Source organism: Phoca vitulina, unplaced genomic scaffold, assembly GCF_004348235.1.
Source record: "Phoca vitulina isolate PV1807 unplaced genomic scaffold, GSC_HSeal_1.0 scaffold2, whole genome shotgun sequence".
Classification (NCBI taxonomy): Eukaryota; Metazoa; Chordata; class Mammalia; order Carnivora; family Phocidae; genus Phoca; species Phoca vitulina.
The window spans coordinates 77421444-77449190 of record NW_022589705.1 but is presented as its reverse complement, the minus strand read 5'-3'; the positions used below and the strand labels follow the sequence as shown (position 1 = coordinate 77449190).

The following is a 27747-nucleotide window of genomic DNA, read 5'->3' as shown; positions in this document are numbered from 1 at the left end:
GTATGCACTAACTGTTCGTTGAACGAAGAAGGAATGAGTGGCTGAAAGGATGCGCACGCGTGAATCGCGCAGATGAACCAGCAGCTAGGAAGGTGGGATGGGACACAGGGGACTCAGAGTTTTGTCCTTTTATTGAAGTTTACAGTTTCACTGAACTTTTGGCCCCGTAAGAAAAAAAAAACACACACACAAATAAAAAAAGAGCATTGGCAGTGGGAGGTGGCAACTGTCCCCTGGGGATTAAAGCCAAGCAGAGAATGGCAGGCAAGGGAGGGGTCCAAGCTGCAGAGGGGGAGCCTAGCCAAGGATGCCCAGAGAGCAGCCTGTCTGAGCTCCCTGAGCAGGGACGGCACCCAGGCAGCGAGAAGTCAACGCGCGCAGGTTTGGGGCATGGGGCTGGTGGAACCCAAGCCCCTTGGTCCCGCGGACAAACCTCTCTCATGCTTGCTTAGCTTCCGCTTTGGAGAAACTGGGTTCATCGGACAAGACGGTATGGGTGAGGGGGCTCAGGTGCTAATGGCAAGAGGCTGATGAACACTCACGGCTGGTGTCAGGGCGCAGAAGGGCCAGCCAGAGGCTGGAGCCCAGCTGACTGACGTTACTCACTCCACTGCAGTGACTGGCATCTCCTGCTCCTGGTGCAAGGCTGGGCCATTCAAATGCTCAGGGCTCTAAGGACATTCAGCTTCCAGGCCTCTCTCAGGTCAGGCCACTACCTGTGTGGCCTCAGCCCAGGTCCCCACGATTTGGTGACGGGGAGACTCCCGGCCCTCTTCGGAAACAGCGCTGTATCAGGCAAGGGAGAATCTTTTTCTAGGAGGGGCAGGAAAAGAGGAGAGGCCCACACACCTCTCCCACTCTCAGGAGCCAGGAAAGGTCCCTGGTATGCTCCGTTCTCTCCAGAGGGGCTGGCTCAGAGCATCCGAGAAGCTGTCATGGTGACGAAGTCCTCGAAGCTGAGTCGGATGTTGCCCTGCACGGCTGTGTCCTTCTCCCGGAAGGCCTCGGTCAGCACCTGCAGCTGGGTGCACACCTGGATGAAGCGGTCTAGCTGCATGGCGGGATTGGCGGAGCGCGGGCAATAGCGGGAGACCAGGAGCTGGGTGAACTGGGGGCTCAGGTTGTAGCCCATCTGGGACAGAGCTGCGGACGAGGGCACAGATAACAGACACAAAACCCTGCTGTGAGCACCACCGTCAACCAGCTCTGTGGAGCCCAGCAGTGCAGGGGACTTTGAGAGGACAGAAGGAGGAAGAAGTCCCTAGGGTCTGCCCAAGATGGTGGGAGCCCAAAAGGGGCTCTGTCTGGATGATGCCCTTAGCTGGAAGCCCCAATCCCTTTCTCCAAATCTCCATTACTCTCTGTGCAATCAGACCCATAGGGTCCCAGAATGTCACGGGGCTAGCCATGCTCATATGTGACTCATCTGCTTTACAGAAGGAAGCCTGAGCCCCCAGGAGCCCCCTGCCTAGGGTGGACATCAGAAGCAGTGTGGCAGAGAGGGAGACATGACAAAGGCCTGCTCTGGAGTCAAGAGAGCCCCTTGGCAAGTTGTTTAACCTTGCTAAGCCTCTGTCCTAACATCTCTAAAACGGGGATAATACTTACCTTGTAGGTTCTAGTAAGGACTAAGAGAGGGGATCCTGTAAAGCACTTGGCACAGTGCCTGACACATAATAAGCCCTCAGTGTTACTTGTTAAAAATAATAAAATCATCATCACCTCCCCAGGCAAGGCTATTGCTGGGCGGTTCCAAGGTCACCGCCTATGTGCTACCCTGTCCCCCCACCTGGGAGGCTTCCTTTCTTCCTCTCCGCGTATCTACCAGCCCAGGTTAAAAGTTCCCCTTTTGCTATGTGGCCCTTAGGCAAGTTGCCTAAACTCAGCCTTGGTTTTCTCATCTGCAAAAGGGCAATAATAAGAGATCCCTCAGGTAAGAGTGGGGAGGAAGAGACACTAGCTCTCGCACGGAGAGTGATGTGACACAGAAGTGCTTATTCCAGTGCCTGGCCCACAGCAAGCAGTCAGTAAACACACATTTGCTGTGACAGCATCACCCTTACCAATACCCAGGACAGGACCGCGCAAAAGAGGAGGTGATCAGTACAGTCATGCAGGTCATGTCCTTTCCCTTCAACCAGGGCGCAGATGCGGTGAGCTCACCCCCACCACAGAGCTCCTCAGTCTTACTGAAATCCATGGCCGGGGCAAGAGGCCGGGTTCTCTGGGGAGCCCTTTCTCCCTCCCAGGTGGCAAAACTCCCTGTCAAATTCTTATCACCCCAATAACCACCCATCTTCTAAAGTCAGAATCGGAACCGGACCTGGAGCTATGGCCTCAGGTCATCTTGAGCCGAATGTCACTTTTAGCATGGTCTGGGTCCCAGAGTTGGGAAGGAAACTGCCTTCTAGCAGAGATGGCAACAGAAACCACCTTTCTGAGTCCCTGTACAGGGCTCTTTCCATTCAGCATGCTAGAAACCAGAGAGGAAAGAGCCACACAAGCCACATGTCCTGGTCTCAGGGTGCCCTGGGCTACCGAGCTCCCACCCCCGAGGCTCCGGCTGGCTGGGTCTACCTCATCCAGCACAGCCAGGAGTGCCGTCCCGAGGAGGGTGTCCAGCCCTCATCCCGGAACCAGGTGTTCCCTTGCCCTGGATCTTGGCTCAGTGCCCCAGCCAGATCACAGACGGGACAGAGAGCGGGCCTGTGCTGAGAGCAGCATTTTACAGTGCACATGGGCATTTGGCAGTCAGAGGCTAGAGAACACCGGCTTCCCCGTCATAGGGAATAAAGAGAAAAGTGGGGCTGGGCCTGTGCACTGAGCCCCTCCCACGGCCCTCACCTTGCTGCAGCTCCGTGGAGCTGATGGAGCCAGAGCGGTCCCGGTCATACTGCTGGAAGAGGTTCTTCCACTGCTGGATGAACTTCCACAGGGCTGAGAAACCATAGACGTCGATGCGGCCTGACTTCGTCTTGTCAAACATGTCTTGGGTGGGGAGGGAAGAAAAGCTTCAAGACTGAGGGCCAAGGGTCCTCGGGTAGCACCCGGGTCGGAGTACAAGCCTCCACAGAACCACAGGCCTGAGGCCCAGATGCCTGCACCTGAGACATACTCTCATCAAGTGTGGACCAGCCCCCGCCCCTGGCCACCCTCAGCCCTGGCCCTTCCAGAACCGCATTTTCTCTGCACACCTGGCAGCTGACCCCACTCTGTGCCATCTGCTACCGGTGCAGGGAGTCCCATTCTGCAGAATGGAAAACCGCAGAGCCTGTGACTCAGCAGGGTCTGCAACTTGAGAAAAGATCTAGGGGAAAGAGCTCTCAGTCTAGAGGATCTCACCTTGAACCCAACTTCCTGCCTGAAATCCTCCCTGGCTGAAAGATCTCTCCTCCGAATGGTTGCGCACCCGCTGTCAGGCGTCAGGTGGCTCTGCCCCACCTCGAGCCCACAGCCCACGGGGAAGGGCTAGAACTCACTTATCATCATGAGGCATGTCTCGTCATTGAAAGAGGACCAGTTGGAGTTGACCAGAGCCTGCTTCAGCTCCTTGATAGAGATGTAGCCACTGTGATCGGCATCCACTGACTGGAACCAGGAGTAAGCCTCAGGATCCACATTGGGAGGAACGCCACCTGCGGGAAGGGGTGCAAACCAGAGGAGTCAGAGGCCGGTCTCAAAGCCAGTCCAAAGACATGCTGGGGAGGGCCAGCCTCGGTGCCTCCTTGGGGACAGGTTTTCCTTACCCACAAAGCCTCACAAGTCCTACCCCGTCTTCCAGCAAGCCAACAGCCTTACTCTGATGGAAGACTCAGAGCAGAGTCTCTGAGCGTAGACTCAACGAGTATCTATTGCTGGCTTCTACTCCGTGAATCTGGGCTTTTCCTACAACGTTCAGTCAGTTCTCTCTTTGATCTTAAGTTTCTAGGGAACAGGGACTTTCCAGCTGACTACGAATGCTCTGAAAAGAAGGATTCTCTCTTCCCACAGCCTGGGAATCCAAAAATGTTTGCTGAGCAGTTCACACACACAGCCCAGAAACAGGTATTTTGAGAGTCACAGCAGCAGGGGGCTCTCTGGCGTGGGAACCAGGTCTGACCCGTCTGACTTCTCCGTCACAGCGGCAGTAGACATATTCTACCGGGAGCCACCAGAGTGAACATGGCCACGAAACCACCTCTTCTCGTTCCCCATCAGCTCCAACGCAGGACCCCATCCCCAGCCTCCCTGGAGACCTCTCTGACACCTCCTCACCCCCCCCACCCAGAGAGCTGCCCAGTTCTGTGCCTCCTCCCCGTTCCTATGCACCTGCCCTGGTTCAGACTCCTCTCACGTGGATTGCTGTAACAAACCAAAAGGCCTAACCAAATCATCCTTACAGCTACTCTCTGCCACTCTTCACTTGCTACCGAGTAATCTCTAAAATCCAGCTCAGTTCTAAACCCTTTCCCCGCCCCCCCCCGCCCCCCCCCCGCCTCAACTCAAAACTCTTTCAGGGGCACCTGGGTAGCTCAGTCGTTAAGCGTCTGCCTTCGGCTCAGGTCATGATCCCAGGGTCCTGGGATCGAGCCCCACATCGGGCTCCCTGCTCAGCGGGAAGCCTGCTTCTCTCTCTCCCTCTCCCACTCCCGCTTGTGTTCCCTCTCTCGCTGTGTCTCTGTCAAAAAATAAAATCTTTAAAAATAAATAAATAAAATAAATAAATAAATAAATAAATAAATAAATAAATAAATCTCTTTCAAGGTTCCACTGCCTACAAAATTGTCCAGCATCCTTAATCCAGCATTCCAGGTCCCCCCGCAACGTGGTCCACTCTTGCCTACCTCTCCCACTCTGTCCCCCTCACAGCTCTGTTCCAGCCCAGATGAAGTATTTGACTCGCTTAGCCATTCCTGTTTATTCCCACCAGAGGCCTTACTCACTGTTCCCTACCATGGACCCCTTCTCCCTCACCTCTCTGCATCATTTCCTGTCCTCCTGCAAAACCCAAATAAAATGCCGTTCCTTCCACAGAGCCTTCCCTATTCTTCCATCTCTGGACAGGCTTCCTTCCCCTCTCCTTTGCACTCCTTCTCTCTTATGGCCTTGATCTCCTCTGTACATGTTTTCTTCTACCCCCTTCCAGGTTAGAGTTAGAGCAAGCTGTGGGCAAGCTCCCCGCCTAACTCCTTTCTGAGTCCCCAAGGGCTAGCACGGGGCCAGACCCAGACAGGAAAGGTGCTCCATTCATGCCAGAGCTGGCCTCGTGATTCTAGTCCCAGCTCCCCCATTTGCGGCCTTGGTTTATTTAAATTCTCTATTTCAGTTTTCTTATCTGTAAAGTGAGGACAGGAGCATCTACTTCACAAGGTTACTATGAAGACGTAACACATGAAAAGCCTGAAGCATCTGGTACAATTTAAGTACTATCTATCTGCTGATTATTGGTGCGGTTGTTGTGGTTCAAATAGCTTTGGGTGTCTGTCAGAAGGTGGAGGAAAAGATCATTCACTTGGAAAGACATGCAGAGTGAAGGGGTGGGAGATTAAAGTGGAGAAGCACACAGGCCTATCTTAGCAAAAAGCCAGACTTACGTAGTACTGGAAAGCCAACTGGGTGAACTGGCCACCAAACGGGCTCCCTCCCCCCAGGCAGACATCAGAGGCAGCCACGGGCCCTGGTGGAGCACAGAAGCCACCACCTAGTCCCCAAGGTGAGGCCCGAAGAAAAAGGTCTGCTTGACTGAGGGCCTAGGCTGACCTCCATGGATGGGAAACCCAGGCAGGTCCCACAGCCCCTTCCTGAAACAGCAGCTGGGCCACAGGGAATGAGGGCCATGGCCCTGGCCGAGAGAGTCTCTGGGACACATGGTCTAGGCGGTTTGCACGAAAGAGCCCAGGCTCTGGAAGCAAGCAGCTCTGATCCTCACTAGCTTGTGTGACTTCGGACAAACGACTGGGTTTTCTGAGTACTGATGGCCCCATTCCAAAAAAGGACCTACTTCCCAGGGCTGTGTGATGAGTAACTGAGGTCACAGCAAAATAAAGCTTTGGCAAAGGGCCTGACAATGTGTGCGGGCACATCTTCCCAGAGGAAGGACTGTCTGGAAGGAGGAGAAAAGAGTTGCGAAGGGAAGAAGGAAAGCAGGCGGCAGGGGCAGAGGGTGTGCAGAGAACTCCAGCAGGACTCAGGTGGATGGCAGCGAGGGCCCACGGCAGGCGTGGAGGCCAGAAAGGCCCGTTGGGTCTCGAGCACCTGTAGGATCTTTCCTGAGGGCAGTGGAGCACCTTCGATGGGCTAATCTGTCTTGCAGAGCAGTGGTGCTCGCACCTTAGATCCTGGATTCATCCAGTGGGGCTGAGGTGGGGCCTCCCAGGTGACTCCCCTGCAGCTGAGCTCCAGGGAGGCATGAGCTGCGCTGGAGAAGAGGAATGGAGGCCACGTGAAAGGAAGCTGCAGAAGATGGGGAGCAGCTAAGAGTCGGAGGCACGTCTCTCCTCTCTCTGCAGCCCCAGACATGATCTCTGGCCTCTGGCCCTAAAGGGACAAGCCTCACAGAGAGGGGCTCCTTTACCTGCAGTGACCTCACGTGGGCTCACAGGCAAGAGCTTAGAAGGCTGAGGAACTCCACCATGAAGCTGCTGAGCTAAAAGCAAACAGCCAGGAGCTTGGGGCTCTGACAAGATAAATGCCGCTGATTCAGTGTTTGGAACCCCCAAGGTGTGAGCTCTCCGTCAGGGCCACCTGCCTGGGAATGTGTGCTAAGCTGCGGCAGCTTCCCCGCGGGGCCGTTCCCGGGAGGCCCTGCAGGTGCACCAGAGTGGTTCCAGGCTGCGTGCTGCTGGTTTTGTCTCCTGGGAATAAGCATTCTGTGAAGAGGCCGACTGAGTGAGTCCCGGAGGAAACAGCGATCTAGGCACTCACCTTCCCTGCCCCCGTCTGAGGTCACTCGGTCATTTGCAGGGAGCCTGAAGCCCCCCGCCAGGATTCTCCAAGCTCTCCTCCCCTACCTTGTCCAATACCTCACCTTCAGCATTTCTGCTCTTTACCCTCCCTGCATCCCATCATTCTCCTACCTGCCTCAGTATCTCTCAGGGGTGAGGCCCTTGCCACAAACGCTATCACATTCATGCGGAATACCTCTTTGCTGAGAACGTCCCAGAATGAGTCCTCTCATAGAATATTGCGTATTAAGCCCTTCCCACTGTACCCAGCGTTTACCTGCACCTTCTCATCAAATACTTATTAATAATCTTGTCAGGTAGTAGCATTCACCCATTTTATGGAAGTGGACATTTAGGCGCAAAGAGGTGAAGTAATTCAGTCAGGTCAGTAGGTGGCCTGATCTCAAAAGCCCAGGCTTTCAACAACTACACTATCTTGCCTTTCTGTGTAGAGTGGCCAGTCTCCCTCACGTAGAAACGGGTTCTCCCCGCGGCACACTGCCTCTAGTTGTTTGCTAATCCTACCCTCTCCCTCCCCTGTAAGAGCACCGTACATCCTCTCTACTGCCTGGTGGCTTGCAGAGCCCCTGCAGGACAGCAATATCCACTCCCATCCTACTGTTGTCAGGCTTGGCCAGGGGATGTGGTTTGGCCAATAGAACGTGAGTGGAAGAGATGTAAAGTACTTCAACACAGAAGCTTTTAAGAGGCATTGTGCATTCCTGCTAACCCTCCCGATCTGTCTAGCCATGAGAACAGCCTACCCCAATTAAGGGCTGCTCCTTCCACCTGGATCTGGAAGGAAAAGACGCACGGCACAGAACCTCGGCAGCCAGACCCACAGCTGCTGGCACGTAAGCAACAGAAATAAATGCCGTCGTCGTAAGCCCGAATGAGTCTGGAGTTACTGTTACCATGGCAAAGCTAACTCGCAGACGCGTTCTGCTGATGCAAGCTGCAGCTACAGGCAAGATGCTGGGGGCCAGAGACCAGGCTGCCTGCATACCCACGGGAAGGGCAAGGATGGGCCCTGGGGAATGCAGAACAAAGTCAGAGGCGCCTGGAGTCCAAGAGCCCTACTTACCTGGAGGAGGTCCCTGTCCATAAGGCCCAGGATGCTGGGCACCGTAGGAATTCGGAGGCGGCTGACCATAGGGGCCCCCTGGGGCCGCTCCACCATATTGTCCTCCTGGAGTTCCAGAGGGGAGTCCCCCAGGGCTGGGGTGTCCATAGGGTCCCCCACCAGCTGGCGGTCCATAAGGCCCTCCGGGGGCAGGACCCCCTCCATAACCGCCACCGGGGGGTACCCCACTGCCATACTGCCCTCCACCATGGGGGGGTCCAGGGTAGTAGCTGCCCGGAGGGGCTCCGGGCGCTTGTCCTCCAGCTCCTGGGCAGCCCTGCAAGAAGAGCAAACTATCAGTCAGAATGGTAAGGCCAGAAAACAGCCAGTATGGCACTGTACCGTTATAAAGCCCGGCCACTGCCACTCTTTCAACTGATCCTATAGGCAGGGCTGGAATTATGACCTCATTGCTCAGATGGACAACCTGAGGCTTCTAGAGAAGAGAAAACCTACCCAAGATCATACCACCAATGACGTGTGGAGTCAGGGCTGGAATCCTGCCCTCCTGGCTCCCCTTTCCATCACACCAAGGGCTCCGTGACGGCTTGGGATCATGTCTGGTTTGCCACTTGCTCCCTAGCCCCCGGTGCTGAATGCATGCTCAGTAAATAATTATTGAATGAATGAGGAGGCAAATGAGTCAAAATCCCAACCCCTCACCTTGTGCTACGTCCATCTCTCTCCATCTCTACCTGGAGGACTCACAGTGCAAATGCGGTCTCCACCCTACAACCTGACAGTCTTCAATCACGAACGATATATCCATAGCATGGGCTCATCTGCAGCATGTCTTCCTCAGCCAAGAATAGCTCGAGATACAAAAGCATGTCCCCTTCTCACTCGTGACTCTGGAGACAGGCAGGGGAGGCCCTGCTCCTCGGGCACCAGAGTACAATCGGTAAGAGTCAAAAAGACCAGTTTGAGTTCAGGTTCTGCCACTTACTAACTGGACTAATGACTTCCCCTCTCGAAGCCTCAATATCCTTTGTTCTAAAGGGGAATAAAACAGTGCCCACCGCCCAGGTCGGAATGTGAATGAAATGAGACCAGGTGTGTGAAGCGCTTTGACACGGGAGGAAACCCCAATCCGGAAAAATCGCACATAGACTGTGTAGAGGGGCCGGGACCCAGGCCATCTGTCCCTTAGCGCACACAAGGGGGTGTCCCCTCTCTTGTCCATGTCCCCACACCACTAGCCAGGGATCCCCAAACTCAGTGTTCAGCTGCAACTGCCTACACGGCAAAGCGAGCCCCAACACAGCTGCGGACAGGCTGGGCACAGAGGCACGGGGAGCAGCTGGGCCCAGCTCCGAGGACGGTGCCATCTAGACATGCTGTAGATAAACCCAGAAGGCACATTAGTGGCCTAGCCTCGGAGAGCCTGGACTTGCTCTTTTTATTGTGTTTGATAGCTTCTGAGACACTTGCCCTCAAGGCTGAGGCCGAACTCACACTTCATCTAAAGGAGGTCTGCGGCTCAAGGAAGGGGGCCTTCTTGAGGGGGGCAGGAAGCAGGTCCTTCCACCTTCCCCATTCAGCATGGTGGGAGCTCTGCTGTCCTGGAAGCCTCCAAAGCAGGCAGCAAGACTTCTCTGCGGTGAAGTCACGGGCCACTCTCAATCCGAAACTCTGCACTCACCAGCTGAGTTCTCACTGTGGGCCCCTGGCTTCATCTCTCTGAGCCTGCTCCTTCACAAGCAAAATATGATAATCTCTCCCTCACTGGGTCGCTCTGCTGAATACAAGACATAAATGCAGCAGAATTTTGTCAGTCTTACTTTTAGCTAAAGACTCTTTTGATAAAATAAAATTTTAAAAACTGATAAAAGAAAGTGGCTTTGGTTGAAGCCCGGTGGGGATTCCAGAGCCCCGACCATGCAGGGCCCCCTCCTTTGTTAGATGCTGACGGAGCTCTGCAGATGCCACATGGTGACTCAAAAGACAGTCTGAAAACCACTGATATAAGAAAACAAGTTCTTACAACAGTGCATAAAGCAAATGATCTATAAATCTTGGCTACTGTTATATTACTCATAGTCAGCAAAGCCCTGGGCCAGGTAAATTCTTGGGGAGGGGGTATATAAAGGTGAGAACCGGTCTGAAGGAGCTCCCAGCTAACTGCAGAGGCACGGAAACGCCCTCCGTAACATCTAACAAAACTGCCAAAGGAACCGGGTGTTTCCAAAGTGGACACACAAGCCGTGAAAGGAAAGAGGGTGAAGTCGAGGGAGTTTCCATGAGAAAGCAGTGTTTGAGCTGGGATGAAAAGAATGAAAAAGGGGCGCCTGGGTGGCTCAGTCGGTTAAGCGTCTGCCTTTGGCTCAGGTCATGATCCCAGGGGCCTGGGATCGAGTCCCACTCAGCGGGGAGCCTGCTTCTCCCTCTCCCTCTGCCTGTCGCTCCCCCTGCTTGTGCTCTCTGTGTGTCAAATAAATAAAATCTTTAAAAAAAGAAAAGAAAAGAAAGGAATGAAAAAGATTCCAAGGGAGTTGGAGCAGTGTGATGGGAGGGATGTGCGGGAGGTGGTCATCTAACCCCTTCAGTTTCCGGATGGGGAAACTTAGAAGAGGGAAAGGGACTTGGGGAGAAACTAAGAAGAGGGAAAGGGACTTGCTCAAATCCCACGGAGCTGGAGGCAGAGGTGGACCTCTGCCAGGTCCAGACCACCTCCCACCACACCCGGGCACAGTAACTCCTGCTGCCTGTGCTACAGTGTTCTTTCCTTAAGCAACAGGGCACAGGATGCCAGCGCAGGATGGAAAGAGGGGTGGGGACCCTGCAGAGTCTGGGCACACCCAAAGAACAGGCCCGACACCAAGCCAAGAAGTAGCTGCTCCACAAGCAGCCTGGTGGGCAAAGCCATAAACCCTGGCCTAGGGCACCCGAGGCCCAGGCCTTCCCCCCCGGGAAATGCCCCCCGACCAACAAAGCACGTACTGCCAGGCAGGTCTTCTGACCCTCCCACTGCCACATTCCAGGGGCCTGCTGGGTCTGGTGCAGTTTGGCAACTAAACCCTCTCCTCTCTGCCCTGCGTGAGAGCCCTCACCTGCACAGTTCACAGAGCACTTTAACAAACACACAAATGCTACCAGCAGAATCCTGCCAACAGTCCTCAAACAGAAAAAGGGAAGCTATTAGGAGGCTGCTTTTCAGATGAAGAAATTGAGGTATGCAACCCGCAATGACTTCATCCAGCAAGCATTTATAGAGTGTACCGTACTAGGCATGGGGAGCAAAACTAAACAGGGCCTGTCCCTGAGGGTCCCATCGGTGATTCGGATACAGTTTGACCGGTGCCATCAGAAAAGCCTACTTAAATGCTATCAAGGAGGCACAGAGAGAAGAATTTATTCCGTTTGTTGAATGATGGATGAGCAATCAACTGAAGCAATGCAAGGGGCGCCTGAGTGGCTCAGTCGGTTAAGCGGCTGCCTTCAGCTCAGGTCATGATCCCAGGGTCCTGGGATCGAGTTCTGCATCGCGCTCCTTGCTCAGCGGGGAGCCTGCTTCTCCCTCTGCCTGCAGCTCCCCCTGTTTGTGCTCTGACAAATAAATAAAATCTTAAAAAAAAAATAACAACAACAACAAATGAAGCAATGCACGAAGTAGGTCAAGGAAAGCTTCCTGGAGGAGGCAGGAGTGATACTGGAGCTGGCCGTGAAGGGTGCCTAGGCATTCCCCGAAAGGAAAGCAGGAAAGGATACTCTGGACAGGAGGGAGAAGACAGGCACAGGCCTGTGAGTGAGCACCGAGAGGTGGGGGGATGGCTGGAAAGCAGGGGCGGGGGCAAGGATGCAAGGTGAACTCAGAAAGGCAGGCTCTTTACACTTTCTTTGACCAGGCTCCCTGCCTGCTGCATTTCAGTTAGCGGGTGAGTTACTGGTGTCTTAACGTACTTTCTGTCTGTCTGTGTCTCCTCCACACAGTGCGCGCCCCAAGGCCAGACACTGGGCCTCATTCATCAGGGTACCCAGGGTCCAGCACAGTGCCTGGCACCTGCAAGCCTCCATAAATATTTGAACAGATGAATACCGCTCTAAAGAGTTTGGTATTCACCTGAGGAAACAGAGCGCCATAGAAGGGTTTCCAATAGAGGAGGAATGTGATCAGAGCCTTGTTTAGAGAATTAATCAGCAGCAGGGTGGAGCCCAGGAGCTAGGCAGGCAGGGCTTGAACCAGACAGCAGACTTAGACATGGAGAGAACAGGATGGATTCTGAAGCTATTTCAGAGATAGGCTAGACATGACTTGACGACTAATTCGATTAGGGAGGAGGTGGAGGGGGAAGGAAAGGGAAGTGTTTAGAATGACTCAGGGACCCAGCAAGTACAGACGAAGTGCAGCCACCAACTGAGGCAGAACCCGGGCCGGGGACGATGGTTCCCAGGGTCACTGAGTTGTTAGTGAAGGTCTGAACCAGACATGAAAACCGGAGTCCCTGACTCCCTGTTCTTTTATGCTACTCCACGCTGCCAACCCTTTTGAGACTTTTTCCAAGAGCATTTCATGTTGATCAACACAAGATTGTGGAAGGAAAGAAGGAAGGGTTCAGCAACCACAGTTTCTGAAGCATCACAGAAAACTACCCGTAGGTCTTCCCCCCCTCCAAGATTTTAAGTAATCTCCACACTCCGCGTGGGTCTCAAACTCAACCCCGTGATCAAGAGTTGTAAGCTCCGCATGCCCCGCTGTCTGAGCCAACCAGGTGCCCCTCCCTAGGTCTTTACTGATGGCACATAAACTACATTTGATATACTGGGGTGGGGGAGGGGGCAATTAACATTTTCCTGAGGCTCTGCTAGGTGCTTCCAGTTCAGCTGGCTCCCACTGATCCTCAGTCCCGTGAGGGAAGTGCTGTTACCCCCATGTTACTTACAGATGAGAAAATTAAGGTACAGAGTTACTAGTGTGCCTGTGATGACGCGGCTAGAACAGGTGAGTTGGGATTCACAACAGGGCCTCTACTCTACTACCCTCTGCTGTGTTCACTCAACTGTGACTGAACAGGGACTGTCCTCAATATAACTGTCAGACATGATGGATTTCTACAGTGGACAGGGCTGAAGGGGGAAGGGCTGGATTAGGTGATCTTTCAGAGGCTTCAAGCCCAGAAATCAGGGAGACTCAGAAGAATCTTACTCTTTTTTCACCTCTGCACCTAGACCCAATCTGAGAGGCACAGTACTGTAAGAGATCCCAAAGAGCCTCCAGTCCGACCTCTCAGAGAGGATGGAATCTCTGCAGCACCATCTTGAATCTGTTTGCATTCCTGCAAGTGATGGGCAGCTCACCTCCTCCTAAATAACCCACTCAGGAAGTTCAATATCTTCTTTTGGTTCAAGGGTTCATTCTTCTACCCTCAAGACCCCCGTGAAGTTCAGAGATATCAAAGGTTGGTCCACGTGGAGTCCTGATGGGGAAGGAAGTAGGCTGCCTTGCAAAGAGGCCTGTGCTCTGAAGCTGTCCCTCAAGTGTCGGCTGGAGGAGGCTAACGCACATTCTAAGGGGTTAAACAATCAAGAAGACAGGAGTGGTTTGGGCATTCATCAGCAGAGCCTCCTAAAATATTTAAAGGCAAGAAACCTGCAGCCAATAAAACAGCGGGCCAAGAAATGTCCCAAGACTTCAATTACCATCTGTGTGCTGACACTCCAAAATCCTTCTGTCCAGCTTCATCTCTCCTGAGCTGCTGGCTGACCCACGTATCCAACAACCTCCTGGACCTTCCCTTCAAATCTATTCCTCCCTCTGTGTCCCCATCTCAGTGGATGGTACCTCCCACCCAGTCCCCCAAATCTGAAGACTTAGTGCCCTCCTGGGCACTTCCTCTTTCCTCCCCTCCATCACCCCAGTTAGGCACCAAGTTTTCTCAATTCTACCTCCCAAATGTTTCTCAAATCCACTTTCACCAGGCCCCCATTCTCTCTAATTAAGGATACTTCATCAGCTTTGAGACCGGTCTCCCTGCCTCCAATGTCTCCTGCATTGGTCCATTCTCACAGTGCCCCACGGTACCAAGTCCAAAGCACAAATGAGACAAGACTCTTCTACGGCTCCCTCATTAGTCAGGATGAAATCCACACTCCCCCGAAAGGTATACAAAGTCCTTGAGGATCTGGCCCTTGCTTACCTTTCTGGTCTCATTTCTCAGCCCTTTCCCCTTCTTCACTCGGTATTGATCTCCTGAAATTCCTCCAAAATACTGGGCTCTTGTCAGCTGACCTTTGTGCGTGCTATTCCCTCTTTCTTCACTCAGCTAATGCCTACTGGTGATTCAGCTTTTGGCTTCAATGTCACCTCCTTCAAGAAGCCTTCTTCCCCCACACACTTAGTTTGGCATCCCTCCTGTGCTGTCCTAGTACCTTACACTCACTCCCATTTAGCATTTATCACACTGATTCCACAATTTATCTATTTGTATCACTCTTTCCTTGGAGTATTTACTATATGCCAAACAACACACCAAGCACTTTACATGGATTAGCTCCTTTAATCTTTACAGTAACTCTTGAGGCAGGTGCTCTTATGACCCCATTTTATTTATTTATTTATTTTTTTTTTTTTAAAGATTTTTTATTTATTTATTTGAGAGAGAGAGAATGAGAGAGAGCAAGCACATGAGAGGGGGAGGGTCAGAGGGAGAAGCAGACTCCCTGCCGAGCAGGGAGCCCGATGCGGGACTCGATCCAGGGACTCCAGGATCATGACCTGAGCCGAAGGCAGTCGCTTAACCAACTGAGCCGCCCAGGCGCCCTATTATGACCCCATTTTAAAGAAGGGGAAACTGAGCCTTGGACTTTGGCAAGAAATTTCTGTGAGGAAATGGCAGAGCAGAGATGTGCAGCCAAATTTCTCAGTCTCAGAGACCAAGCTCGCAATCACTGAAACCCATCAAACTGGCTCCCCCGCCCAGGACCCAAGGGCACTTGGGTTTCACTACTCCAACACCCAGACCATGCTTGAGGACCCTGGGGCTGGCGGCAGTGGAAAATTAAGAGTTTTGACTCCTAACAATTGGTTGGAATCCTGCAGGGCTACGTTCTGGGTAGAGGGGAGGCGGCACTAGCCTTTGTATGCTTTGAAACAACCAGGTATTTTCTTAGAATACCCTGGACCAGAGCTGCACAGGCGGACAGGGCATGATGGCAGGGATAAAAGTATTTCTTCTATTCTGGATGCATTTCTCTCCGTGCTCCTTTTCAGTATTTCACTCTGAGCAGAAGCCCAGGCCATGTGGCCTAACAGCAATCAACAGCAGCAAGAACCTCCACCAGGGACGCCTGGGTGGCTCAGTCGTTAGGCGTCTGCCTTTGGCTCAGGTCATGGTCCCAGGGTCCTGGGATCGAGCCCTGCATCAGGCTCCCTGCTCAGCGGGGAGCCTGCTTCTCCCTCTCCCACTCCCCCTGCTTGTGTTCCCTCTCGCTCTCTGTCAAATAAATAAATAAAATCTTAAAAAAAAAAAAAGAGACTCCACCAGGCATGGGCACACACTTGGTATCAACAATGTGCCAAGCTCACTGCAAGTTTTAGCAGTTTGTCTTCATTTCAGCCCTATGAAGTATTCCTTTTTAAAGGTGAGGAAACTGAGGCTCAGAGCCCATAGATGGTTTGTCCAAGGGTATGTAACTATTAAGTGCTAGAATTAGGATTCTAGCACAATTGTATCCAACCTGGAAGTGCAGGCTCTTAATTTCTATGTCACTGCCTCTAAGATGCACACAAAATACCTCCAGAAGCTTATTAAAATGTAGATTCCTGGGCCCTTCCTGGGCACAGAATAGGTCTGAGATGGAACCCAAAAGTGTGCATTTTTTTTTTTTAAGATTTATTTATTTATTTGAGAGAGAGAAGGAGAGAGTGCAACAAGCAGGCACAGAGGGAGAGGGAGAGAGAATCCTAAGCAGACTCTGGGCAGAGCCCAGAGCCCAACACAGGGCTCGATCTCACAACCTTGAGATCATGACCTGAGCCAAAACCAAGTCAGATGCTCAACGGACTGTGCCACCAGCGCCCCCAAAAGTGTGCTTTTTAAACAAGCTCCTAGGTGATTCTGATACAGACCATCCACTGAGAAACAATGCACCATGGCAATGTTTTCCCAAACTGGGTTCCTCAAGAATACTAGTGTTACCAAAAAATGACCAGAAATTTTAGAAAAAGGGGGTTGGGGATGGGAGGGAGTTCCCATGGTTAAAAAAGTTTAAGAAATACTGCATATTCTATCCCTCTCTGGCAAATTTACAAAGCATATTAACAAATTAAGAATTCTGAGATGCTTCACGTTGAACAAACTTATTCGGCTGTATTTCACAGAGTGTTTCCCAAACTTATTTAACCACAGAATCCTCCTCTATTAGCAATACCTATTAACATTTCATAAGACCCAACAAACGGAATGGAGCTTCAGAAGCCCTGCTAGGTTATACTTCCTCCTAACCTCAGCCCATGCTAGCTTTTTTTCCTACCTCTGCTAAGTATGCAACGAAAGGAGTTCTACATTCCAGCCCTGGTCTCCCTCCCTCACTTGCTATATGTGACCTTGGGCAAGCCATTTCACCTCTTTGGGGTCCTTCCTCAGCTATAAACTGGGGATAATAATCTCTACTAGCATGCTTATGGGGCCTTCATCACTGAGATTAAAAAGGTCCAAATACTGTGTACAAAAGCCATACAGAGCTGCACTTCCTCACCATTCTTTTGGCATGTGACTATACTCAGTTGAGTGCTTTCTAATATCCCATGTAATTCTGTTTTCCTACTTTCCCTGCATGGGTTTTATCTCCTAAATTAGCATGATCTTGGAGTCTAGAGAAAGATCCAAATACTAAAATACTGTTACACTTTTAGAAGTACCAAATGCTTTACAAGCATGACTTCATTACTACTCACGACAGCTCTCTGAAGTAGACCCTATTATTGGGCCCAATTTTACAGAGAGGGAAAGAGGCTCCAAAGGCTTAATGGCTCATAACTATTTAAGTGATGGAGCCAAGGTGTGAACCTTCTTCTGCCTCCAAGCTGAACTTAACCAGTCTACCTATCTGTCATCCAACGAAGGATTCTGGCCACAGAATCACCTTGCTGTGGTGTTCTTGGCTGGATCAAAATGGGCAGGGGAGTGGGGAAGAGGCATCTGCTGACAGCTTCCGGGTTCTGCTGCCTGCCAGGAGACTGCAGGTTAAGTTCTGTGTCTTCTCTGGGTTTCACTTTTCCTATGCGTGAAATGGAGGTGTTAGACTAAGTAAATAAGGTCATTCGAGGCACCTGCGGAAACCACAGATTCTCCTGATGATTCGCACGCAGTATATCAGGGGTGTATTTTTATCACACGCCCCGAACGATGCCGACGAAGCCAGTGCTCTAAATGCTCTGTTGGCGTTGGTGAGCCCGCCGGGAGCCCCCGCGGGAGTCCTGAGAAGGTGTGGGGCCCCAGCACAGCCCAGCCTGATTACGTGGGGTCCAAGGTCCCCAAATCCTCCCGGGCGCGACGTCAGAGGGGGCGCGACGCGACCTCCCAGACCTGTAGTCCTGCGTGACGTGAGACAGGCGCGACCGACCAGCCCTTTCGCCTTCTCTGCCGCGCGAGACCTCGCTGAAGCCAACCTCAGCGTGGGAACGGCGCGGAGAATGCCAGGAGAAAGCAAAGCGGAGCCCGGGCCTGGACTCGGCGAGGCCCCTACTTGGAATCGCGCGCCCCCGCCAAAAGCACTCACCTGCCCGTACGGGTAGCTGGCCATGGCGACTCGACGTCACACGTTGGCGAGGGGCGGGGCTTCCCGGTCCTAAGCCTGCCCCGCCTGGGCCTGGGGGTGTGGCCTCTTCTGATTGGATGTTCTCTGCTGTCAATCCTGGGCGCATGGGTCGACGGAAGTGACGTTCTAGGGCGGTGGCCGGGTGCTTCAGGGAGAGGCCCTAGGTGCTCAGGCTTGGGTGAACGTTTCCGGAAATCCCGTTCGCTTACTGGCGGGGCTGTTCCTCCCTTTCCTGCCCTAGCGTAGGCCCCAGGGATGCTCAGGCCCGGGTATTTAGTGAGAAGCTTGGGTCGGTTGTTGTAGCGGTGGCCATGTTTTAACCTGGCAAATAGGACGCCTGATAGTGGGTAGTTGCAGTCGTCACTGTAAGTTTCCGCCCGCGGGAGGAGGGCCCAGGCGGTTGCCGTGACAACCAGAACAGAATTAGGCCTCCTGGACGGGATGGAGGCAACGGCGGAAGTACCTCGCTCTAATGTCATGACATCAGTTACTAGCTTTAGAGTGAGATTTGTGGTCTTTGGAGAGGAAAATGCCAAGTCCTCAGAGTGGGAGGAAAATTAAAATCATCTGGGGTCTCTTCTTTCATAAAACGGGATACTGTGGTCCAGAGAGGTAGTGACTTGCCCTAGTTCACAGTAGGTTGGGGGCAGAGGTGGCCTAGAACTGGTGTCAATGGATGCCCAGTTCTCAGCAGGGAAGTCTTGACTAGGCCCCAAAGTAAGTCCAATTCTGGTGACTGAGTGACCACATATAGTCATGTACTTACTTGCTCTTGGTGGTTCAGGCTCTGCACTTGTTTGCATGCTTATTTGACTAATTTGTTAAGTTCTTCCGTGTGGGCATAGATTGTATGTGTTGTTTTTTGTTTTGTTTTGTTTTATTTATTTGACAGAGAGAGACACAGTGAGAGAGGGAACACAAGCAGGGGGAGTGGGAGAGGGAGAAGCAGGCCTCCCGCCGAGCAGGGAGCCCTTTTTGGGGCTCGATCCCAGGACCCTGGGATCATGACCTGAGCTGAAGGTAGATGCTTAACGACTGAGCCCCCCAGGTGCCCCAGATTGTATGTGATTTTGCTTGTCATGTCCCCTGTACATAGTACAGTGCCTGGCACTGTATTTAAACACACACACACACACACACACACACACACACACACAGAGCAATAAATGAGTAGTGTTACAAGGTGTTATCCATTCCAGACCATCTATCTAACCATCTGGCCAGGCACTTTCCAAAATCACTGTTTTGATTCAAATATCACCTAGGGGAGGGGGGCATTCCTTGACACCACATCTAAAGTAGCATTGCCCCCCCACATTCTAGACGTCTATCATGTTACAATGTTTCATTTTATCACAGTACTTGTCAGTACTTGAATTGTCCTCTTTAAAGTTTAATGTATATTGTAGCATTGTCCTCTTCTTATTCACTCCTATATCCCCAGTGCCTAGAATAGTATCTGGCATGAATTTAATAAATGTTATTAGATATCATCATCGTTGTCATCATTGTCGTCGTCGTCCTGTATTGAATTCTTACTAGGTGGCTGATGTTGTACTAAGTACAATGTGTTGTTTCATTTCCATCACCGTGCTTTGAGATAGATATTACTACTCATTTATAATGAGGAGCTGAGGCTGACAGAGGCTAAGTGACTTCCCTACTAGCAAAAAGATAAATGGAGAGGTCAGGATTTGAACCCAGGTCCACACCTTTTAACTACTCAGTAGTTTAACTACTAAGTAGTCTTGTCTTTACCTTTGTAACCCCCTACCCAGTCCAAAAAAAAAGTAGGTAGAATTGCACTGCAAAATCTCAGAGAGGAAGAAGTCTTATAGTCTGGGCTGAAGGTCCAGGGGTATCTGGTGGGGGAGAAAATAGGTGACCCCCGGACTACAAACTGGGGTCATGTGATGCACATTTTATTCCACAAATATATTAAGCCTATTGAGTTCCCACCCCTTATCAGGCTCTGTTCTAAGTGCTGAGGATTAAATTTCTATGAAAATCTCACCCCCCTAACCCCCTCTGCCCAGCAAAGGGCTCCTAGGAGAACGTTCTGTTGGATATCTGTGCACTTTGGGAGCATCATCTCTCAGGTACTGAAACTAGCCAAAGCCAACGTCCAGGGCTATGCCTCTGAGGACCTGGGGCAGGCCCAGGTGTGTTTATTTTGGAGCAAGCTGGATAACAGGGAGATCAGGAATTCCAAAGACTGAAAAACAGTCAACTCATTTCCAAAACCTCAACTACCTGAGGCAGACGGAGGTGGGTGGGAAAGTTCCTGTTATTGTTTCAGCTTTAGCCAAAGGGGAAAACTTGGATTCCAGCCCTTTTTAGAGCACAGAGCACTTTTCCTGAGTTCATGGAAGGCCTGTGGTTGACCCATTAGAGGTGAGGCAGAGCTTGGTAATGGAAGGTCCATCCACTGGAAAATATCACCTCCCCTAGGGACACATCATTCCTCCCAGGCATTCTGGATCAGCTCCAAGCTCCAGTATTGCTTACTGAGAAGGAATACCAACAGCCACCTAATTATTGTGGAATTAATTCTCTTTGATTCCAACTAGATCCAGTTCTGAAGTTTAAATTGCAGTTGGATGCTGTGGATGAGAGGTTGATTTGCAGCTTTCCACAGAACCAACAGAAAAATGAGAACAGCAGACGTGGCATTTTGGCCACACTCCCCTTCCATCATGGGATCATACAGAGAGTACATTGATATATTCTATTCCCATAAATTATTCAGGACCACACCAGAAGATCTAGTCTTATAAGGGGTTAACAAGCCACATGTGAAGAAAGCGGCTAGATTTTGTTGAATTCTGGTGACAGGGGAAACTCTTTTTTTTTTTTTTTTTAAAGATTTTATCCATTTATTTGACAGAGAGAGACACAGTGAGAAACACAGTGAGAGAAGGAACACAAGCAGGGGGCATAGGAGAAGCAGGCTTCCCGTGGAGCAGGGAGCCCGATGCGGGGCTTGATCCCAGGACCCTGGGATCATGACCCGAGCTGAAGGCAGATGCTCAATGACTGAGCCACCCAGGCGCCCCCAGGGGAAACTCTTATGACAAATGGGAGGATTTAAATTCCGGAAGGCATCAGATTTGGGATTTTTCTCTGCAGAATAAATCTGCAGCAGCCTTTTCTTCCTCTTATAGAGCAGAGCGTTTCTCAAATTAAGGATCCTCCAATCCACTTTTTTTCACTTTGCTGTCAGTGAGCAGGCAAACCCGACCAACACCCCCTTGCAGAAAACCCTTGCCTCCCACTGCCTGCCCTGCTCACACTCTGCATTCCAGCCACAAACGACACTGACCCCTGCACTGTGCCCCTGTCACTCAGCATGCTGCTCTTAACCACCTCTGGACCTTGGCATGTGGTGGTCCCTCCGCCTCCATCGATCTGTGTCTAGACAAGGTTAGGTCCCTCAGCCCTGCGCTCCCCTGGTGCCTGGTACTGCCCCACCATCCCACTTTATTGTATTTGCTTGTTTAACTCCCTGCTCTCACTGTAGACACCGTGGGGGCGGGGGCCAGATCCGTCTTGTTTGCCTCTGACTCCCCAGAGCCTATTACAGTTCCTGGCACAAAGTAGTGAGAGGAAAACGGACTCATCAGGTTAGATTTTGCCGATCTGAATGATCTGTATGCTGCCTTTACAGCCTGGAATATACTAAGAAATGAAGACCAAAGAATAATATGGCAGGAATGTGAGAAAACTGCCTGAAGCTTGCACCCCTCCTTCCTTTCTCTTCAGCTTACCCAGCTCCTGAACTTATGAGCAAAATCCGTGGATTTTTTTGCTGAGCACAGTAACAGAAGACACTATAAAATTCAGCTTTCCATCTGGTTCTTCATGGTCCAAGAAAATACAGCCATTCCAAACTCCAGGGAGACAAGCACTCAAATCATGAAAGTTTAAACCAGCCTGTTGTAGACTCCCCTAAGAGCTGCATGAACATGACTCAGGAAGAAAAGTGAAGAAAGCGTCATTTACTGTGTAAGGATCGATTCCCTGGTGGCCCTCGAAGGGTAGGAGTTTGATGTTTCCCCATAGTGATAGTCCCCTCTGGCCTTCAAAGCCAACCCGCTTGATCCAACAGCTGGTCCTTGCTTCCCTCTCTACTCACGCCAATGTGCTCCTTATCATGATGCCAATCGTCAGCACTTCGCAGACTGGGGCCCAAAGTGGGAGTTGGCCTTCCAATAGGAATGCTTCAACATCTGTCCTCATCCACTGTCCAAAACTGGCTGCTATTTCAATGCAAAGATGATGCGTTTGCTTTTTAATGTTGCATGTTAGAACCAGAGTTAACTGAGAATGGCTGATGAGGGACAAAATAAGAATCGACGCCCTGTTGATCTAAAAGCGTCACATGAGATACTCGGGCATGCTTGGGAGTCTGCCTGATGTCATTCCCTTGGCCACTAGCACACCTCTGCTCCTGGCAGGAAGAAAATAGGGCAAAGGTTCTGAAAAGCCATGAGTAGGCTGGTCTCCTGGTATCCAGGGCCCAACTGGAGAAGGAAATTTTCAGAACTGTGCTGGAAATGTCGGCTCTGGAGAGATGGCAGCCAGTTGGAAGGCTTCAGGCAGTTTGGATAAGCATCTAGACTCTGGGTGCATTTCTGAGCTTGCTCTGTGATCTCTTTGAAGTTTATCCAACTTGAATAAACCTTCCAGAAAGCTGGGACCAGTAAAAAGCCTTTCTTTAGAAGTCCCTCTGGATGTGCCCTGTTGCTTTCTCACAGGGCAGCCAGCCCATCAGGACAAGAGATGTGAAAAGGACAGAAGGAAGAGGCTTGAGGTGGAATGTTTCCATAATATTCAACTTGCTGTCTTCCCCCCCACTTTTCTTCCTGACCTTTTTATATATAGAGAAGGAGACAAAAGAAAAGATCCCAAAATTCCCAGTGGGTTTTTTAAACCCCCCCCCCCCCCCCACCAAGCTTAGATCTGATCATGGCTTGCCCATGACCCTTTTGCACTGATGCAACCTGTTTCTGAAGGTCTAGGCTAAGATGTGCAGGAAAAGCACCACACCCATTAGATGAACAAAGTTTAACAAAAGACGCCATTTGCAGTCCAGGAGAGCTGGTGACAGGGCTGTGCACGGGTACAGGCAGAAGCTTCCATTTCATTTCCTGGAGAAGCCGTCCCTGGTTGCGTAGGCTGGGAGCTGAAGCCTATCTTTCCTGTTTGCACAGACGTTCTAATGACAGAATTACTGGAGCAGTGAGAAGAGCCTGCTCGCTTGGAGAGACTGGCAGGCAGGTGACTACACCCCCGCGCTGGGTGGCATTTCCCCAGGTGCACCCTGGATCGGCTCTGGGCCACTCTCCGAGAAGTACTAAACACCGATTTCTCTGGGGAAGCAACCAGGGAGGGCCCTCTACAAGCCATAAGTGGGGCCTTCAAATCTGCTTTTGGCTCATTTATGGGGACAGGCTATGTGACGCCTTCTCTGACTTTGAGAAGTGTGCCCCGAAGGGCAGGACACAAGGTCCACAGGGGACCAAAGCATGACTTGGAAGCATCTAGAGAGGAGAGCTGAGCTGGGGGCACCCTCGACAGCAGCATCCCACAGCTCTGCCAGTTGACCGCAGACACGAGAGAAAGGCCCTTTTTTTGACCCTGGGCCCAAATGACAGGGGGATGACAGAGAGGCGGTGGCAGCAGCAGAGAACCCCATGGAAGTGGGGTTGCAGGTAGTTTTGTTCATTTATTGATAAAAAAATATTAATAGCAATTAAGAAAAACAAAACATTCACAACCCATCACAGAGTCCTGTAAGTTTCAGCCAAATGTTCCCAATGGGGTCCTTCATCTGACAGAGGTGGTGATTTCAGCCAAAAGGCCCCTTCATGTTCTTCATGGGTGGGTACTGCTGCTCCATGGGCATGGCCCCAAAGCAATCAGAGGGGTTACAGTGGCCAGCCTTGCCTGGCTGGCCCATGGGACCCGGGGGGCCAGGGATGCCAGGAATGCCTTGCTGGCCCATCGGTCCAGTGGCGCCCATCTTGCCATACCCCGGAGGGCCTTGAGGACCTGGGGGGGGGGGGAAGAGTCAGAGAAGGAAGGTCAGGAGACCCAAGTGACAAGAAAAGAAGAAATCGTGGTCGTGGTAAATAATACCTTACGTGTGATAAATATTTGTCAGGTTACAACAGGTTTTCAAGAAGACCTGATCTGATCCTTATGTTAATGTAACAATAACAACAATATTACTGGCCAGTTTTATTGGGAGCTTCTGTGTGCCAGGCACAAGGCGAGTGCTTTTGATGCATAATTCAATGAATCTTCACAACGATTCTGTGAGAAAGAAACTATCACCTCATGTTGTAGATGACGACGCAGGCTCAGAGAGGTTGCCCACGTGGGGTAGGTGTTCAGTGAGGCTGGGTCTCAGAACCAGGCCGGCAGGCTACAGTCACTTCTCTTTCAGGCTCCACAGCCTGACTTAGTGACCTTGTCAAGTCTGGACAGCCAGGATGATGCTAGCAGGACTTGAACTCACCTTCCCTGGCCCCACCATATCCAACTACCTTTCCCTGTGTCCCGCTAGCCTGGTTTAGGACTTGAGGACGGGCCCTGGGTCCTCCACTCCCCCCTCTGCACACCCTGGCATGACTGTAAATGGTGGCTGATAGGCCTGTAGTTATTTGAGGTTCTACACAAATACATTGTGTTGTCGAAGGAACATTCTACAAGATTCATGCTCTCACATTCTGGCTCTTCCTACCTGGGGGGCCGGGGAGACCATTTTCTCCTGCAATGCCGATACCAATGTCCCCCTTTTCACCCTTAGTACCGGGCAATCCTGGGACAAAAGAAATAAAATAAGTCCTATTCCTGAGCAGAAAAATGACATGCCCAGGCAGATTATTTGAAACACACACATGCACACGAATGTCAGAGTCATGATAGACCTCATGCAATGCTCCTGTTTGCCCCCAGAGAGTTCCAGGTGCACCTGGGGAGCTGGAGGGCAGAGCTACCTCTCATTCCTGGCATGCCCTGCCGTCCTTCCCTGCCGATCTGACCAGGGAGTCCGGGTGACCCCGGAGCGCCTGGCCGGCCTGGAGCACCGTCCTTCCCTGGGGGCCCTGGGCGTCCCGGAGCTGCAGCCATCTCCATGGGGAACTGCATCCTGGAGGTGTAGTAAGCCATCCTCTCTGTAAGAAAGGCCAGGGACTGGTCACAGGGTGCCCCGGGGCCTCACACCGGTGCAGAGGGGCTGCCAGCATCGAGTCCCAACTGGCCTTGCTTCAAAGGGGAGTCAGAGCAGGGAACACGGGGGCTGATCTCCTGAGTGGCCTCCCGTGCCCTCGCCTCCACCTTCCTCTGCACAGTGGTCTCTCGGGAGCACAGACCTGATGATGGCCTCCCTCCCCTCCGACACCCTCATTAGTCCACCACTGGCTTCACAATAAAGTCCAGACTCCTTGCTTGGCATTCAAGCTCCACTCCCCAAGCAAGATGGCTAGCCCCATCAGGACAGGGTCCATGTTCTCCCCAGGCCCTAGCATGGCAAGGCTGGATGAACAGATGAACAGGAAAAAAGCTTAAAAGTGAAACCACCCCAGCTCTCTTACGGTTGCTGCTCGCCCCTCTATTTAGAGCTCACTTCACGCAGACTCGTTTGATTTCAATTTTCTTGTCTGTCTCCTTTGCTCCAGTGGGGGCTCAGGGAGCGCGGGGGCGGTGGGGGGGGGAGTCATTTTATCTCTGAACCAAGCAGGTGATAAGGAAGGTCTGACGTCTAACTGAACATATGCCTGTAAGTTGAGGGGGGTGGTGGGTGCCTGGGGAGGGGCACTGAGCTTGAAGGAAAAGGAGGCCAGGGCAGGGTGGAAAAAGAGCTGGGAAGGGCCAGCAGCGCCCACCGCTGCCCAGCCAGCTGCCAATTACCATCAAACATTTTAATGATCTCTTGTCTGATGAACCTCTTGATTTCATCATAATTCACCATGTCTCCCTGAGGAAAACAAAGAAAACCTGCCTCAATTATACTTCCAAGCCTGGTGCTCTCCCCCCTGGGAATAGACCTTATGGAAATAAAGGATAAGGAAGGGAACAAAGCTTCTAGGAGCCTCCCACAGGTACTTAACCCAAGGTCCTAACCCCCCTGAAATGGTGCAAAACACAGTGCATTTTTCTGGGGAGAGGGTTCCCAAACCTCCCCCACTCTCCCCCACACAGGTGAAGCATCTATATGGGAGTCATGCTCTTTCCCTCAGAGGGTCAGCAGGAGCTTCTAAAATGGTCTCTGCTCCACCCACCCTGTCTGCCTGCTCTGTGGGACCATGCCCCTGGCTGCCAGGCTTCCTCCTTACCATGGAGCCAGGCATCCCGGGCAAGCCGGGGCTCCCCACAGGCCCCGGGGAGCCAGGGTGGCCTCTCTCTCCTGCCGGACCCGGTGGCCCAACAGGCCCCATGGAGCCACTCTTGCCAGGCCCGCCAGGCATGCCGGCTCTCCCCTTCTCTCCTGCCTGGCCCTTCTGTCCTGAAGGTCCCGGATCACCCTGCAAGGACAAGAAGTCACATCCAGCATGGCCACTTCATGATGTCGCAGCCATTGGCCTTTCTCTCTCTCCATCCCCCCACCCGGCCCCTGGCATCTTCCTCTGACAGTGGCCACAGCATCCTGACAAGGACTCCAGAGCGGTCCTCTGAAAAGACAGTTTTCGTGCCGTTACTTCCTGCTTAGAAATTCTGATGGCTCCCGCCCACCCTCAGGATAAAACTGGATTCCTTGGCCAGACATTCAAGATCATTCGTGATGTGGTCCTGACCACCTCTTCTCCAGGCCCATCTCCCCGCCCCTGCACCCGCAGCCATACCTCACTGGTTAGAACTCTGCTTCAGCCACGCCGTCTTAGCCCTCCCTGCCTGGAATGCTCTTCCCCTCCTTCTACCCGGTACACTCCTCCCGTTCTGCTGAAATGCTCCTGTTCTTTGCACAGCCTCCCTGACTCCCAGGCTGAGTTGGGTGCTATGTCTAATCTTCTGAAAAGGCTACCATGCCCTAGCGTAAGTGTGACCGGACTCAGTGAGCGGTTATTGTTCGGAGACCTCTATTTACCCAAGGCTCGGGACAGAGGGTCTGGAATGTAAGTGAGATCAAGCAGATGCCTGCAGCATGAATGAATGAATCCATCCACTGGTCAATGAGTGAATGAACTTGAGATTTCTATCCTCCCAATCCTAGCTAAGAAATAGGCCCATGTGAGAAGTTTTTAGAGATGAGGTTGCTCCAAGTTCTGAGTTCTGCCCAGGTTTTCTTCCTGCCCACTGGCCTTCCTGTGTCTCCTCTCCATGGCTAAAATCATAGCTTAGAACTGGCCTTCATCACTCATGAGTTTTTCCCCTCAAAACCAGCCAGTGCCCACTCACCTTTGGACCAGGGGGTCCATAGAGTCCCTGTTTTCCAGGGGGTCCCTAGAGGAAAGCAAAAGTCAGGGGTCAAGTCTGGGCAACATCTCCGAGCCATTCTGGGGAGGTAGGTGTCATGAAAGGACCACCTTCCATGGCCCTGGGGCCTCGGGCTGTGTCCAGCTGGGCTCTGTGTGAGGAAGGACAACAGCCTCCTTTTTGTTGGTTGACAGCTAGAAGGGAGCATGATGTCTCCCAAGGCATGGCCTTGTGTGATCATGTTGGTTGGGTCCCTTGTCACAGACAAAAAGAGGTGAGAAGTCAGAGCAAGAGGGCCAGTCCATGGCATATTGGAGGGCCTGGCAAGAGCTGGTGCCCAGGAAATGTTTGGAGTCTACCACCACCACCACCACCACCACCACCATCACCATCATCATCACCACCATCATCATCATCACCACCATCATCATCACCACCACCACCACCATCATCATCACCATCACCACCACCACCATCATCATCACCACCATATCATCATCACCATCATCACCATCACCACCATCA

The 27747-nt window shown here is 51.9% G+C and overlaps 2 protein-coding genes across 6 annotated transcripts in view; both read right to left on the bottom strand.

Annotated features, from left to right (window-relative positions):
• Nucleotides 1-113: 113 nt before the first annotated feature.
• On the bottom strand, nt 114-17843 carry PEF1 (penta-EF-hand domain containing 1). Its single transcript, XM_032389317.1, has 5 exons — nt 17764-17843; nt 8008-8323; nt 3480-3635; nt 2845-2988; nt 114-1143 (listed from the first exon to the last, which is right to left on the bottom strand). The coding sequence occupies exons 1-5, from the start codon at nt 17785-17787 to the stop codon at nt 914-916; spliced, it is 870 nt and encodes a 289-aa protein (XP_032245208.1). The 5' UTR covers nt 17788-17843; the 3' UTR covers nt 114-913.
• A 5679-nt stretch (nt 17844-23522) lies between these two features.
• The window catches only part of COL16A1 (collagen type XVI alpha 1 chain), a 53179-nt gene continuing 48954 nt past the window's right edge, over nt 23523-27747 (bottom strand). For all 5 annotated transcript variants that reach the window (XM_032389289.1, XM_032389265.1, XM_032389255.1 and 2 more), the window contains 6 exons: nt 27205-27249; nt 26145-26333; nt 25720-25786; nt 24807-24983; nt 24551-24628; nt 23523-23856 (listed from right to left, as the gene is read on the bottom strand). In XM_032389289.1, the coding sequence (XP_032245180.1) occupies nt 23654-23856; nt 24551-24628; nt 24807-24983; nt 25720-25786; nt 26145-26333; nt 27205-27249 (759 nt within the window). In that variant the 3' untranslated portion in view covers nt 23523-23653. The remainder of the gene's footprint in view (nt 23857-24550; nt 24629-24806; nt 24984-25719; nt 25787-26144; nt 26334-27204; nt 27250-27747) is intronic.

Bases quoted from the DNA above. Each gene is read 5' to 3' on its own strand.
- PEF1 (XM_032389317.1), bottom strand. From the start codon at position 17,787: ATGGCCAGCTACCCGTACGGGCAG. The intron at 8,324-17,763 runs GTGAGTGCTTTT...CTCTTCTTGCAG, and splicing joins CCAGCTACCCGTACGGGCAG to GGCTGCCCAGGAGCTGGAGG. The intron at 2,989-3,479 runs GTGAGTTCTAGC...TCCCCACCCAAG, and splicing joins GACATGCCTCATGATGATAA to ACATGTTTGACAAGACGAAG.